A 16643-nucleotide genomic window follows, 5' to 3' on the forward strand; every position below is an offset into this window, starting at 1 on the left:
GTGTGTGTGATCACAGCGCGGCCTAACGAGCACGGGGAGTCTGCAGGGCCTCCTGGATCACATTTTACTGCCTGGGAAACAGGCTCATGTGGGAAGACACAGTCTTCCTTACTCCACTGGCCACGGGTACAGCTGCGGGTGTCGGCTGGAACTAACAGCCATCTGATGGCCACGAGGGAGGAAATCTGAGGAAAGTACTGACGTACTTAGGTGACAAGGCAGAGAGAGACCTCTGGGGATTTAGTTACCCCTACAGATGCCCCACTTCAGGATGCTCTGCGATGTACGGTAATAAATCACTTTTGCTTAAATAGGCTGACTTAGATTAATTAAAAAAAACTGCACCTGCAACAATCCTAATGATACAAGATTAATTGCTGATTTACTCGCTCATGCGCATGACAGAACGCACAGGTGCTGAGGGAAACATCTGACAGTAACAGCAAAGTGACTAGGAGCGTAAGAGGATAAATCTGGCTCACAAGTAGAACAATCAAGAAGTGAACTAATGCTGACCTCGTCTGGGCTGAGAATGGAGAAGATGGAGGCCTTAAAAGACTTCTTTTTAAAGGACCAAAACAGTACCATATTACGGCAAGACTAGTGAAGAGAAGTGTGTACAAAGGAGAGTTAAGCTGACGCTCCAGCGCCAGGAGAAAAGCCAGGAGCACAGAGGAACTAGCCATCAGAAAGGCGAGAGGACGTCCCTGTATAGTGATGGGGCAGCGGGAGGGACATTCCAATTCCACTTTCTGAAAGTGAGATAAGGGGGTGGCACATGCAGAAAAGATGCCCTGGGCACTGACTGAATCCAGTACCAAAGGGCAGACAAAAGAGGGACAGGGCTGTCGGTCACCGACCGAGAGAAAAAGAGCTTAAATCTTCAGAATGGAAGTCTTTTTGAACTTACAACATACAAGGAAACTGGAGAACATAAGAAAAGACTCCTCTGGACTCAGAGGGGAGAGCAAGAGGGGCCAGTAAACCATGAGGAGGGTGAGCCCTTTGTGATGCAGCGTGAGAGGGGCTCAGTGGGGTGACCTGAGTAACAGGGCGGGGAGCGGCTCAGGCAGGAGAGCACGGTGGCAAGGTGGTCAGCAAGGAGATACGGAAGGGGTGGTATCTCCTAATCAGTAGGTTCCAAGGAGAAGGAAACTGGAACTGTGGTTGTTGAATATAAATGTAAGACATTTTTTAAAAAAAACAGGAATGAGAAGGGGTGTGAGAGTCATACCGAGGGCGGTAAACAGGGAACACTTGCTTCAATGCATAATGAAATGAGTCTATTACCACGAGAACGTAAGACGGAAGCTGAGACGGCCAGAGAGGGGAGTAACGAAGACAGAATAGTTGAAACGAGACAGAGGTACAAACCCGAAGGGAGCGTCACGTCAGAACTCAGCCCAGGTCTGGGCACGGAGGAAAAGCACTCCGTGTCCTGCTCGCTCACCTGCACGGCCCTGACTTGGGATTCGCATCGTCCACAGCTCTTCTTGTTCCAACTGGAAAACGACACTGGGTTTGGTGTGCTGGTGCCCTGTGAGTGGAAAATCACACACAACCTGGCCGAGATTGCCCAGGATCCAGGAATTCTCAGGAACGGGGAGGCTCGGTTCAGAGGTAGCACGGTGAAGCCGCCCTTGGGCACTCTGCACAGGAAACACCATCCAGCCAGCATAATCCGATGCCAAAGGGAGAGTAAGAAAACCCGGTCTCTACATACAAGCACAGAAACACCAAACATTTTGCAGAAGTCCCTTGGCTTTCAGCAACCAAGAAGGGGAGGCGGAGACTCCGTACCCTCCTTCAAGGGAGGCAGTACTTACCCAGGGACGCCAGGTTGTTACAGTTCTCCAACATCACACTCCTGTACAGGTGCTTCTGAGCTGGGTCCAGCAGCCGCCACTCCTCCCAGGTAAAGTCCACAAACACGTCCATGAATGACAGTGGTCCCTGGAACAGCATATTCCCGTCCGATGACAAATTATTTTACTCAGTTCTCATAAACAAAAGGCTGCCAAGGGTGGCCATTCTTTACACGTTGTTTTGTGAGAAAAGCAAAGATTTATTGAAAGCATTCCATCTATATGCATTAAATCAGTTAACCTTTCATTAAACAAATGCAAATACCATGTGCCAGGAATTCAATTAGGTGCAGGTGATATAAAAATGGATGCAAGGCAGTCATGCCTGCAAGAAGTGTTAGCATTGCAGAGGAAGCAAAGTTAAATACATAAAAATGCAACAGGGAGTAAAGAAGCTCAGATAAAAGAACCTGCAGAGAACATGGGCACAACAGAGGAATGGGCAGTGCTGCCGAGAAGTGTCAACTAAGTCGAGAAAGGGGCCGGGAGGAGCTGCCATGGAAGAGAAGACTTGCGAAAATTTGGCGGAATAAAAAAAGGCAATGGCTGTAAGTAGCCGCCACTTTGTGGGGCAAAAGATCTGAATGTGAAGATACACGATGGCAAATAAGCACATGACATGATGCTCAACATATGTCCTCAAGGAGCTGCAAATTAAAACGGCCAGACATCATGCACACCGAGAATGGCTAAAATGTTCAAAAACTGACAACACCAAATTTGAAAATGAAATTTCAAATGTGATGAAAGACATGAATATAAACATCCAAGAAGCTCAGCAGACTCCCAAAACTGAGACGTGATATAATCAAATTTTCTACAGACAAAACCGTAAAAGCATCAGAAGACAAACGACTTGTCACACAAAAGGGCTGCTCAGTAAGAGTATAAGCTGAGTTTCTCATCAGAAGATCAGAGACCAAAAGGCAATGAACCCATACACTCAAAGAGCTAAAACAAAATAACTGTGAGCCAAGACTCCTACACCTGACAAAACTGTCCTTCAAAAGTGAGGTAAAATTAAGACTTCACCAGAGAAACAAAGTAAGTTTGCTACCACTAGACTTGCTCTGCAAGAAATGCTCAAGGGAGTCCTGCAAGTGAAATAAAAGGACACTAGAGGGGGAGTACAGCTCAAGTGGCAGAGTGCACGCTCAGCACTCAAGACGTCCTGGCTTCAATCCCCAGTACCTCCTCCAAACAGAAATAAATGAATAAATCTAATTACCTCCCCCTCATGAAAAACAAAGCAAGCAAAATGTGTGCTTGGATACTGTTCTATAAATGTCTCATCCTTTAAAAAAATAAAAATGAAAAAGGACACTGGAGAATACCTTGAAGCTGCCTAAAGAAACATCTAATAAAGGTAACATCTGGGCAATAATTAATGGTAGTTATTATTTTAACTTTGATTTGTAACTCTACATTTTCTTTTCTACATAATTAGAAAAGACTAATGCTTTTGAAGTAACTATTGGGTTTATGTTTCGGAGCACACAATGTATAAACACATAATTGTGTGACATCAACAACCAAAAGGGGTGGGACAGAGCCCCAAAGGAGCATACTGTCTGCATGTTTTTGGAGTTAAGCTGGTATAAATTCAAGTCAGAATGCTATAACTTTAGAAGTTAAATGTAATCCTATGGCAACCACAAAGAAAATAGTTACAAAACTTATATGAAAGCAAATGAAAAAGGAATTTAGATATTCCACTACAATAATTCAACTAATCACAAAAGACAGTAATGCAGGAATTGAATGACCAAAATGCTATAAGGCATATAAAAAGCAAAGAGCAAACGACAGAAATAAACCTCTCCTTATGAGTAATTACTGTAAGTGTAAATCAGCTAAACTCCCCAGTGAAAGGACGGAGTTTGGAAGAATGGATCAAAAAACATGACCCAATATATGCTGTCTACAGGAAACTCATTTCAGACCCAAAGACACAAACAGACTGGAAATGAAAGGATGAACAGAGACATTCCATGCAAGCAGTAACCAAGAGAGAGCAGGGGTGGTCACACTAACATCAGACAAATCAGAAGAGATTGTAAGAGACAAAGAAGGAAATTACAGGTTATTACATTTTACTACAGCAAGAAGACTGACAATTATAAATAGTTATACCTAATAATAGATCGTAAAAATACATGAAGCAAAATCTGACAGAACTGAAGGAAGAAATAGTTTTATAATAATAACAGGAAACTTCAACATTCCACTCTCAAACATGGATGGAACAATCAGACAGAAAATAAGAAACAGATTTTAAATAAACTCATTAGTTCTAACAGACATATACAGAAAACTCTAACCAACAACATACACATTCTTCTCAAGCACGCATGAGATATTTTCCAGGACGGATTGTAATGTTAGGCCACAAATTAAGTCTCAAGATTTAAAAGATAAATATTATACAAAGTATCTTCCCTGGCCACAAAGGATGAAGTTAAGCATCACTAAAAAAGTGGGGGGAAAGAAAGGAAAATTCACAAACTTTAAAAAAAAATTAAACAACACAGTATTAACCAACAGATCAAAGAAATCAAAATGGAAATTAGTAAACACTTGGACACGAATGAAAACAAAACAGAACAAAACTGATAGGATGCTGCAAAAGCAGTGTTGAGGAGAAAGCTAACAGTTATAAATGATTATATTTAAAACAAGAGACATCTCAAACCAACAATCTAACTCTACAAGTTAAGGAAATGGGAAAAAACCAAACTAAACACAAAAATAGCAACAGAAAGGAAATAATATAGATTAGATACAAATAAACAAAATAGAGACTAGAAAAACAGGAAAAAAAACAATGAAACCAAAGCTTAGTTCTTTAAAGAGACCAACAAAATTGATAAACCTTCAGATAAATGGACTAAGAAAAAAAAAAGAAGATCTGAATTACTAAAATCAGAAACGGCAGTGGGGAAATTAGTAATGATTAGTTCGGACTCAAAAATGATTATTTGAAAGGACTATGACAAACTGTGTGCCAAGAAGCTGGATAACCTAGTTGAAATGGGTAAATTCCATTTCCCTTTCAATCAACATTACATCACAAAGAAATAGAAAATTTGAAAGGAACTATAACTAGGAGATTGAGTCTATAGTAAAAAAATTTCCCAAAAATAAAAAAGCCAAGGTTTCACTGGTGAATTTTATCAAACATTTAAAGAAGTACTAACATTGGTCTTTCTCAAGTTTTTACAAAAAACTAAAGAGGAGGGAACACTTCCTAATTCATTCTGTAAGACCAGGATTACCCTGATACCAAAGCCAGACAAGGATACTACAAGGAAACTACTAAAGACCAATACTCCTTATGAAATAGATGTGAAAATCCTCAATACAACAACAACACATCAAATTCAGCAGCTTATTAAGAAGATTACACACCATGACCAATGGGATTTATTCCTGGAATGCAAGGATGGCTCAACATTTGAAAATCCCTCCGTGTAATACACGACATTAATAGAATGAAGTTAAAAAAATGACTATCTCAATTGATGCAAAAAAAAGCATTTGACAGATTTGAGCAACTTTTCATGATAAAAACACTCAATAAAGTAGGGATAGAAGGAAAGCATGTCAAGATAATAAAAACTCAGTGAATAGCATTCTCAATGGTGAAAGACTGAAAACTTTTCCTCAAAGATCAGGAACAAGGCAAGGATGCCTGCTTTTACCATTTCTATTCAACATGGTGCTGGAAATTCTAGCCAGAGCAATTGGACAAGAAGAAATAAAAGGCATCCAGCTTAGGAAACAGGGAGTAAAATTCTCTCTGTTCATGGACAAAATGATCCTATTGTAGAAAACCTTAAAGATTAAAAAAAAAAAAGCCAGTTACGACAAATGAATTCAGCAAACAGCAGGATTCAGTCAACATACCAAAATCAGTTCCATTTCTATACACTAATAATGATCAATCTGAAAAGCAAATTATGAAAACGATTCCATTTAAAACTGCATCACAAAGGAGTAACTTAACCATGTAGTTAAATGACTTGTAGAATGAAAACTAAAAATAGTACTAAATGAAATTAAAGAGACATAAATAAACATAAATGTTATTTTCCTTAATAACATGTTAATACTACCCAAAATGATCTACAAACTCAATGCAGTCCCTAATAAAATTCCAATGATGTTTTCTGTGATGCATAAAAACTAAAATACATATGAAAGCTCAAGGGACCCTGAACAGCCTAAAGAATCTTGAAAAAGGGATTTCCGGTCAAGATGACGGAGAGGTAGGACCACGAGCTTGCCTCTCCTCACAACTACAACAAAACCACAACTGAATGCTAAACAACCATCGAAAAAAGACTGGAACCTAGCAAAAAAGATCTTTTGCAACTGGAAACATGAAGAGGGAACCACGGCAGGACAGTAGGAGGGGGGTGCTCACAATATAATCGAGCCCCATACCTCTCGGGTGGGCGACCCACAAGCTGAAGATTTGTTAAGTCGCAGAGGCCCTCCCACAGGAGTGAGAGCTCTAAGCCCCACATTAGGCTCCCCAGCTCGGGTTCCAGCATTGGGAAGAGGAGGAGACCCCATGACATCTGGTTTTGAAGGCCAGGGGTATATAGAGAACCAAAACTCAACCAAAAAAGCCAACCTATTCAAAAGTGGCCAGAGGACCGGAATAGACATTTCTCCAAAGAAGATACCCAAGTGGCCAATAAGAACGTGAAGATGCTGAACATCACTAATCATAAGGGAAATGCAAATCAAAACTATAATGAGGTTTCCACCTCACACCAGTTAGGCTGAAAATCACAAGGGTTGGCGAGGATATGGAGTAAGTAGCACACTTGTGCATTGTTGGTGGGGATGTAACATGGTGTAGTTGCTATGGAAAGCAGCATGGTGGCTCCTCAAAAAATAAAAAAATTAGAATTACCATGTGGTCCAGCAATTCCACTTCTGGGTATATCCCCAAAGGAAGTGGGGTCTTAAAGAGCTATCTGTACATCCACATTCACAGAAGCAGCATTATTATTCACAGTAGCTAAAACGCAGAGGCAATCTAAGTGTCCATCGATGGATGAATAGATAAGCAAACGGTGGTAGATACATACAACGAATCAGTGTTCAGCCTTAAAAAGGAAGTCCTGCAATGTGCTATAATATGCATTAACCCTGTGGACATTATGTCAAATAATAAGCCAGTCACAAAAAGACAACTACTGTATGAGTCCACTTACATGAGCTATCTAGAGTAGTCAAAATCCTAGAGACAGAAAGTAGGATGGTGGCTACAGGGGCGGGGAATGGGAAGGTGAAAACTGGGAGTTATTGTTTAATGGGTACAGAGCTACAGTTTTACAAGAGGAGGAGTGCTGTGGAGATGGGTGGTGGTTATGACTGCCAACTTCATGAATGTATTTAAACCCACTGAATTGTTACTTAAAATGGTGCAGGTGAGAAAAGAAAATATAAGTGCAGAACATGAATGCATAAAACTACAAACAGTGGTTTTAAAAAATAAAAGATCTAAAAAAGTGGAAAGGTACAGGGTGTCTGTGGACTGGAAAACTCAATATTGCTAAGATGTAAATTCTCCCTAATTCGCTTCATAGATTTGATGAAATTCCAATCAAAGTCCTTACAAGCTTTTTTTTTTTGTAGCTATCCACAAGCTCTTCTATAATTAATATAGAAAAGCAAAAAACTGGAGTAGCCAAAACAATTCTGAAGAAGAACAAAGGTACCACACCCCCACTAGTGCACTCTAAGACTTCCTACACAATCCAGGTGGGGGTGCTGGTGAAAGATTAGACACAATGATCAAAGGAACACAAGAGAGAGCCTAGAAATAGACCCACATAAACACTGTCTCTTGAATCTCTTTTTTTTTTCCCCTACAAAGACACCAGCAATTCAATGGAGAAAGGATAAACCTTTTCAACAAGTGGTGCTGGCACACCACAGACTTGCACATCCATAGGCAAGAAAGTGAACCTCAACACATACCCCACACCTGATACAAAAATTAACTAAGAATGGGTCACAGACTTAAATGCAAAGCTAAAACTATAGAAGTTCCAGAGGAAAGTTTTTTTTTTTTTTTTAATTTGAGCACTTTGGTTTGGGCAATGAGATTTAAGATACGAAACCAAAAGCAAAACCCATTTTAGAAAATTCGAATCTTGGTAAGCCACAAAGTTGTTGAATAAAAGCAGATTATTATAAGACTTTTAAAAAAAATTTAAGAAAATAAACATTTTCAAAGGTAAAATATTTTGCCCTGTGGAAGTTGGTATTATGGAAATGAAAAAACAAACCAGAGACGGAGAGAAAATATTGGCAAATCACATTTTTTATGAGGGACTGAAATCGAGGATAACAAAGAACTCTTAATCAGTAACAAGAAAACCACCCAACTGAAAAATGGGGGAAAGCTCTGGGCAGATACTTCATCAAAGATCCACAGAGAATAAAACATGTGAAAAAATTATCAGTAACACTAGCTGTCCATTAGGGAAAAGCAACTGAAAACCACAATGAAACAGCACCTCACGCCTAATAGATTAGGCAAAATTTTTAACAACCTGAAGCTCCCAAGCACTGGTCAGGGTGAGGAACAACAGGGGTTCTTACTCTCTGCTGGCAGGAATGCACAACTGCACAGCCACGTCGGAGGATGGTTTTTCACAAACCTAACCATAGTATCGCCATGTAACCCTGCAATCCTGCTCCTGGGTACTTACCCAACTGCTCTGAGAACACATGTCTACGCAAGGACCCACATGTGACTGCTGACAGCTTTCAAAATCACCCAGAACTAGAAGTATGTGGATAGCAAGACTCATTACCAAATAAGAACAGTGTGACGTTGGCCTAAGGACAGAAAAGGAGGAAATGGAACAGAATAAAGAGTTCTGAAACCAAACCATAAATATGGTTTATGGACACCTGACATATGACACGGTGGCACTGCAGAGTCACAGGCAGAGGTCAATCACTTCAGTGAGACTGGGGCAATTAGACAACTTTATGAAAAAAGTAAATCTTGATGCTTAAATCACCAAAAAAAAAAATTAATTCTAGATGTCTGTGAACCTAAATATGAATGGTAAATGTGAACAAAGAAAAATTTCTTCATAAGCACTGGGTAAGAAAAGAGTTCTTAGAAAAAGCACTAATAATAAAAGCAAAAAAATGTGTAAACCGAATTAAGTTAAAATGAGAAATACCTGTTCATCAAAAGACAGCACTGGAAGGGAGGGTAGAGCGTGTGCTTAGCATGCATGAGGTCCTGCGTTCAATCTCCAGTCCATCCATTAAAAATAAAATAAATAAATATAAATAAGTAAGCCTAATTACCACCCCCCAAAAAAGATGAAAAAAAAAAAACAGCATTAATAGAATGAAAAGGCAAGACAGGAAAAAAAAAAACCCAACTTGTAAGGAAATACCGAACAAGAGTTAGTGCTATGCATTGTGAAGTATTTAGAGGGAGGCATGCTGATGTCTGAAATATACTAAGAAATGCACCAAAAATCAGGTGGGTTAATAGATGCATAGATGGACGGAAAGATGGAACATGCGATAAAGTAAGTATATAGTAAGACGTTAAAGGTGATGAGTATATAGATGGTCACTGTAAAATCCTTCAACTGTGGCATGTTTGAAAACTGTCCTAACAAAATACTGGATGTAAGGGAAGCACCTCACATAAAATTTGAATATGGATCTGATACCGAGCTTGCTTTAAACATCAATGTGCATGAATCACTGAATCCTGCTGAAATGTGGAGTCTGATATGACAGGACTGAGGTGGGGCCTGAAATTCAGCATTACTAATAAGCTTCCAGAATATGAAGACCTCCTTTAAATCAGTAAGACAGAAAACATCCACAAAAGGTAACAAAATGTCCAAAACCCACAAGAAAAGAGAGTCCACCTCTTTAGCCAGCAGGAAATGCAACGCAAAGCCATATGGGATCCCACCACACCAGGATGGCTCAAATGAAAAAGAACAACAATTAAGAGTCATAGGAGTCTGGGGAGGGTGTGACTCAGCAGTAGAGCACATGCCTAGCATGCATGAGGTCCTGGGTTCCATCCTCAGTACCTCCACTAAAAAAATAAAACGAGTAAATAAATAAACAGAATTACCCCCTCCCCCCCCAAAAAAATGCAGAAGAAAAAAAGCAGAAATTAAAAAAAAAGTCGGCGCAGACTGTGAGGCAAGTGCAGGATAAGCTGGGGAGTCTACGAGGATGAGAAATAAAAGCAGTACAGCAGGACTCACACGTGCATGCCATCCACATACACAGAAATGCATGCACAGCAAAAACAGTACACATTTTGTAAACAAAACAACATCCATTAAAAGAGTAATTCTGGGGAGTGGAGAAGCAGCTGAAAACTGAGTCTGGGGACACCAGGAAACAGATCTCACACGATCTTCAGTTAATTTAACTCTCCCTCCTAAGAATCCCCAGCCCCCTCCCCACCAAAAACAGGCACAGACAAGATGTGGAAAGAAAAAAGCAGCTCACCCAAGAATCGCTGTTTTTCGGCTGGTCTCGAGAAACACACAGCCACTTGAGGGGCTGCTCTGTCCTGGGGCTCTGGTGCCTCTGCCGGGCTCCTCTAGGGACGGGCCTCTGGTCAGGGGTCCCAGGACCCAGGATGGATTCCTTGCCTTGGAGCTTTCTAATCCCACCGCACGGACTGTCTCGTTCCTGGAGAGGTGGGACCTGTGGACCCAAGAGCAAGCTCACTTTAGCAAACACATTTCGTCTGGGCCCCAGCCTTGGTCCCCTTTGTGGGTGAACATACTCGCACGAAGCTGGGCTGCGGGTTCCGCAGACTGTGGTCAGTGCTGCTGAGGGGCAGAAGTGAGGGTGAAGGGAAACGGGGGACCCATCGCACAGACAAACCTCCCCCAGACTCTGCACAGGCCCCCAGAAGCCCCGAAAGTGCAGCAGCCCCCGAGCTTTCAGGAAGCAAACAGCCCTACTGTCGGCAGGAGTCCGCAAGGAACAGCTTTTGAATGAGACAGTCAATCTGCGTTGCAGCAGGTTGCTTCTCTCGATAGCTGACGTCCAAGAACAATTCACTTCACCTCTCTGAGTCTTTTCATGGCTAACACGATGAGAGCCGGAGGAGAGCAGGGCAGCTGGGTCGTTTTTGAATCTCCCAATAAAAACAGAAGAGGTCTCCAAGAAGAGGAAAAGAAAAAGCCCAGAGACGGCCACAGACAGACAAACGGACCCAGGTGGCAGATCTCCAGCACGCTGCAGGTCCCCCAAGTCACCACTAAGTAGGCCCCCCCGACAGGAGGGCGCCTCCTGAGGGGAACCTGAGCCCGTCAGCCCAGAGCTGCAAGTGACTAAGAAAAGTGTTCCCAAGGGTGCTAAGGGCACTAAGGGTGCTGGGTCCCCAAGGAACACGAAGGTCGGAGGAACGATGGGTCTTCACTATGAGGGAGAGCCTCCAGGAGGGGAGGGAAACTGCTCAGCACAGGAGCAAGAAAGGAGATCTGGGCAGAGAAAGAGACGAGAGAATGGCGATTCAGAGAACGTGGGAAAGGAGAGAAAGGGAGGAGACAGAAGTACGAGTTGGTCAGAGGGAAGGCTCCAGAGGAAGCTCGTTCCAGAAACCATCTTAACAACAAAATACACAAAGTAAAAACGGGAGAGACACAAGGAAGACGAGGCACACTGGACTCTAAGGGACATGGGGTCAGAGGCAGAAAAAGGCTTCCTGATGAGGCTTAGCGTAGAGTCAGGTCGGGGGCGTGTGTACATGTACGTCTGCTTCTATTTACAGAAGAATCCCTGAGATGAACCAGGAACTGAAAAACAGTCACCTCCGGGGGAGGGAAGAACAGAGCAGGAGGGACAGAGGCTTGTCTGAAGGCACCGTTTACATTTTCTACTTTTAAATCACCTAAATATTTCACATGACCCAAAAGGAGGCGGGCAATCCCTGAAGTTGAAAATAAATGTCAACAGATACATTTGTTTTTACGACTGGAAACAAAACTACAAGAGACAATACTTTTTTTAACTGACCTTAATGTGTGGTATTTAACTGTATTCTTCCGATAAAATGAGCTACAAAGACATACTGAACTTTACTTAGTCTCTCTGTTAGCAGTTAAAAAAACAAAACTGTTACTTTAAAACCATTGCATGTATGCTATAGGACATGACAGTTACATTACCGTTACTAAGGACCAAGATATCTAGCACGTGACGGAGAGATGCAAGGGGAAGCCTCGTGCATGGCTGGTGAGAATGTAAACTGGCGCCACCACTTCGGACCCAGCTTGGCAGCTCCTCAAATTCTTAAACCCAGAATTACTGAATTATCCAGCAATCCCACTCCTAGGTATCCGCTCAGGAGAATTAAAAACCTACATCCATAGAAACATTTACACAGAAATGTTTGTAACAGCATTATTCATCATAGCCAAAAACTGGAAACAGCCCAAACATCTCGGAATGGTGGAATGGGTAAACAAAACGTGGTCTCTACCGACGAAGGTATCCTATGTAGCCATAAAAAGGAATGAGGTACCGAAAAATGCTACTAGGTGATGAACGTTTGTAGTATAGCTGCCTCACAATGAGCTGTTTTTGACTGTAATGCAAGTGCCTGACTGTACAGAAAGCCTCTGACGTCAAGGACATCTGTCCTGGATGCACACAGCTGCTACACAACTCGAGGAAGAGCCCAGCCACCCCACCCTGAGGATCCATCGCAGACAGTCTGGGGGCCGAAAATCGCTTGCTTGAGTGACCCCACTCTCCCCTTCCTATGTCTTAATTCTCACCTTATATTTTAAATTCACCGATAAACAATGAACCTGCAACCCCCTAATCTGACCCCAATAAAGCAGAACCCCAGATCCCCTTCTCATTCATCCTCTCTCTCCTCCCCTTTCTCTCTCAAACCTATCAGTCATCACATTAATCATAATAAAATGCTCCAGTTATGAAACCGACAAAGGCTTGATCTCCAGAATATGTAAGCAGCTCATAAGACTTAATAAGAAAAAAAAAAAAAAACCCAATCCAAAAATGGGCAAAAGACCTAAACAAGCAATTCTCCAAGGAAGAAATACAAATGATTAATAGGCACATGAAAAAATGCTCAATATCACTAATTATCAGAGAAATGCAAATCAAAACTACAATGAGCTATCATCTCACATCAGCCAGAATGGCTATCATTTAAAAGTCCACAAATGACAAATGCTGGAAAGGCTGTGGAGAAAAGGGAACCCTCCTACACTGCTGCTGGGAATGCAGTTTGGTGCAGCTGCTGTGGAAAACAGTATGGAGATTCCTCAAAAGACTAGGAATAGACTTACCATATGACCCAGGAATCCCACTCCTGGGCTTATATCCAGAAAGAAATCTACTTCAGGATGACACCTGCACCCCAGTGTTCATAGCAGCCCTATTTACAATAGCCAAGACATAGAAACAGCCTAAATGTCCATCAACGGATGACTGGATAAAGAAGTGGTATATTTATACAATGGAATACTACTCAGCCATAAAAGCCGACAACATAATGCCATTTGCAGCAACGTGGATGTTCCTGGAGAATGTCATTCTAAATGAAGTAAGCCAGAAAGAGAAAGAAAAATACCATATGAGATCGCTCATATGTGGACTCTAAAAAAAAACCCAAAACATAAATACAAAACAGAAACAGACTCAAAGAGATAGAATACAAACTTGTGGTTGCCAAAGGGGCGGGGGTGGGAAGGGACAGACTGGGATTTCAAAATGTAGAATACATAAACAAGATCATACTGTATAGCACAGGGAAATATATACAAGATCTTGTGGTAGCTCACAGGGAAAAAATGTGACAATGAATATATGTATGTTCACGTATAACAGAAAAATTGTGCTCTACACTGGAAATTGACACAACATTGTAAAATAACTATAACTCGATAAAAAAATGTTTAAAAAATGCTCCAGTTAGACACAAAGACTGACAGACTGATTTTTTTAAAAAAAGCAATGATGTGATTTTTCAAAAACACGTCTAAAATACTAAGATCCAAAAAGGTCAAAAGCTAAAGAAAAAGACATAACCAGCAATTACTCAGAGGGAGGCTCCTACAGTTGTACGAAGATAAAACAGACTCTAAGGCAAAAAAGAATCCCTGGGAGGCCGGGGAGGAGGGTGGATATAGCCCACTGGTAGAGCGAATGCTTAGCATGCATGAGGTCCTGGACCCCAGGACCTCTGTTAAATAAATAAATGAACCTAATTACCTCCCCTCTCCCCTCCAAAAATCCTGGGAAACATGTCAATAAGTCTTTCTACTCAAGAGAGTAAGATCTAAGTTTTTAACATGATCCTCAAAGCCCTTTATGATCTGGCTTCTGCCGGCAGCTCTGGCCTCATTTCTTAATACACATTCCACCACCCTCATCACCTACAAACCTCCATTCTTCTACTTCTCGGCAACCGTAGAGCGTTCAAACGTTCACCAACATACTAGATCGCTTTGCTTCAAGCCTTGCAAATCTGCACGCTGCTTCCTTTTCCTAGGCTGACCTCTGGTCCCTTGTTCACCTCACTCACCTTTCAAATCTCAGCTTAAGACTCTCCCGTTAATCTCTGAAGCATTTCCTGGGGGTGTCCTACCTTCCAAAACCGACCCTGTGCTGTGTGTCCCCGCCCACGTCCACAGCCTGCTCACAGAGGGACCCCTAAAGTGTCACTGTGCCACCAGACCACTGCTCTCCGAAGGCAACAACTACTCATCTTTGTACCCTCAGCACCTGCCCAGGATCCAGCCAACAAAAGACAATTAACAAAATTGCTAATTAAGCAAATAAACAACTGCACAACTCCCCAAACGAGGCGCCCAAATCTGAGACACAGAAAGAAAAAATTAAGAAAATACGTGTGGAAGAAACTGGAAGATGATTACCCCTTCTTTAACTCAAGGTTCAAGGTACACACTTGGCAGAAACGAGACTGAAGGAAGGAGTAAATTAACAGGTGGGTGACAAGAAGCATATCCGGACGGCCTAATGTCATCTAAAGGTGGCCCAGCGGCTTGGAAGCGGGGTGAGGAGAGGAAACTCCAGGCAAGCTCCGACCCTAGGAGAGACGCAGTGAGCACATATCGGCGTTGAGGGAGTTTTTCAGACACGAGAGGAAAACCTTAAAGCCCCTACTCACCCAGACGGCTGCGGTCCGGACTCGGGTGGCCATCCCCACGGCCAGCTGGGCGCGCCCTGCGCGGGGTGGCGGGACCACACGGCTGCGGGAGGAGAAAGAACGTGAGGGCACAGGTCTCCCCGCGCCCCCGCAGGAGGGGCCCGGCACCCGCCCGCCCCACGCCTGAGCCTCCTTCCCTCAAGCAGCCGCGGGGTTCCCGCCTCCGCCCCCCAACACACACGCGATCGGGTCAGGGCGGAAGAGGGGGCCCAGACTAGTCGGCAGCGTCCCGCCGCCTGGAAACTGGAGGGTCTCCCGCGAGCGGCTCCTCCAGTCCCTCGTGCGCAGCGCCGGGAATCGCAACCAGACCCGCTCGGTCCTCGCTCCTGACATGGCGGCGCCCGCTCCGGGTGCTTCGGGGATGGCCCGCGGGGCTACGAAGCCAGCCCACTCCAGCTCAGCTCACCGCGACGGGAAGAGGACGCCGTCCGCCGGACGAGACTCTCCCCGCCAGTGCCCGGCTGATGGCGCCCGCTAGCGACGCGCAGGAAATGCGTCAGTGTGACGCGAGGGCGGGGCGAACTACCACTCCCAGAAGCCTCTGCGGGCGCTCCCCCCGGCGCCGGGCGGCTCCAGCCGAGCGCTGCCGGAAGGGGGCGCTGCGGCGCGAAGCGCAGGCTCCCGGGCCCCATCCTGCGCGCGGGCACTAAACCAATCCCGAGAATCAGAAAACCGACCGAGGGAGCGCATCTCGGGAGGGGAATGAATTGAGGTAGAAGTGTGCTGAGGTCCCTGCTTTCCGAATGGTAGAAGCTCGAAATTACAATTTAATGACGCAAAGATTCATTGCGTTATGTAAATGACATTTTTACGAAAGTTAAATTTATTTTCCGGAAGAACAGGAGTGGCGTTCTTTTCCTACTTTGCGGGGGAGGGTCGGGGAGGAGGGCCTGTGGAGGACTCTTGCAAGCGCCGGGCTTAATGCAAAACAGCTAGATTCTCATATGTGCGTCTGCATTCAATATATTGCATCTTTGCTTCTGTGGAAGTACATTTTTTAAAAATCTGGCCTTACATAGGTATGTAGATGGAACAGGACAGGGTATTTTAATAGACTCAGATAATTGTGCATCTTCTTCCTAGTGAAAGCTGAACAAGGGATAGGTCAGTTGCAGTGTACGATCTGAAACCACACGGGCGAACTTCTATTATATTAAAATCCATTGGTCTACCTTGTACTTTGAATGGACAGTTTTATCATGGATGATTTTGTAACGTCATGCATTGGTCATTATCAAAATGCTGGTTCACTGACTAATGCAGATCCTCCAAATGTTGATACCTTTCATAATACAGTATGAAAACTCGTATTCATTATTATCATGGATCTTAAGTTTTGGGAATCTATGTTCTCAGTGGCAGATACAAGATTTCCAAAATTCTGTTTTCACTTACATTGGCAAAAAATGTTGTCTTTTGTTTTCCTTGAAGTGACAGCTCACTTGGTTGATTTTTGAGAAAAAGTCCTTTCATGCAAACCTCAACTCCCAACTTAGATCATCACACAAGTACTTTTTCTGGAGACAGCTAAGGAATTT

General features: G+C 43.2%; 1 protein-coding gene across 4 annotated transcripts in view; it reads right to left on the reverse strand.

The window, feature by feature from the left end:
- Nucleotides 1-15576, reverse strand: part of LOC102541104 (zinc finger protein 268-like) — a 28593-nt gene extending 13017 nt beyond the window's left edge. For 2 of the 4 annotated variants that reach the window (XR_012067012.1, XR_012067013.1), the window contains exons 1-5: nucleotides 15287-15576; nucleotides 15067-15148; nucleotides 10398-10598; nucleotides 1827-1953; nucleotides 1451-1715 (exon numbers count right to left, since the gene is read on the reverse strand). Coding sequence is in view for 2 of the 4 variants with exons in the window: in XM_072954927.1 (XP_072811028.1) it covers nucleotides 1451-1537; nucleotides 1827-1953; nucleotides 10398-10598; nucleotides 15067-15148; nucleotides 15287-15438 (649 nt within the window). In the remaining 2 variants the exon portion in view is untranslated. The remainder of the gene's footprint in view (nucleotides 1-1450; nucleotides 1716-1826; nucleotides 1954-10397; nucleotides 10599-15066; nucleotides 15149-15286) is intronic. The other 2 variants (XM_072954927.1, XM_072954928.1) reach the window with 1 other exon arrangement.
- Nucleotides 15577-16643: the final 1067 nt, after the last annotated feature.

The sequence above is a fragment of the Vicugna pacos genome, chromosome 35 (assembly GCF_048564905.1).
Source record: "Vicugna pacos chromosome 35, VicPac4, whole genome shotgun sequence".
NCBI classification, from domain to species: Eukaryota; Metazoa; Chordata; class Mammalia; order Artiodactyla; family Camelidae; genus Vicugna; species Vicugna pacos.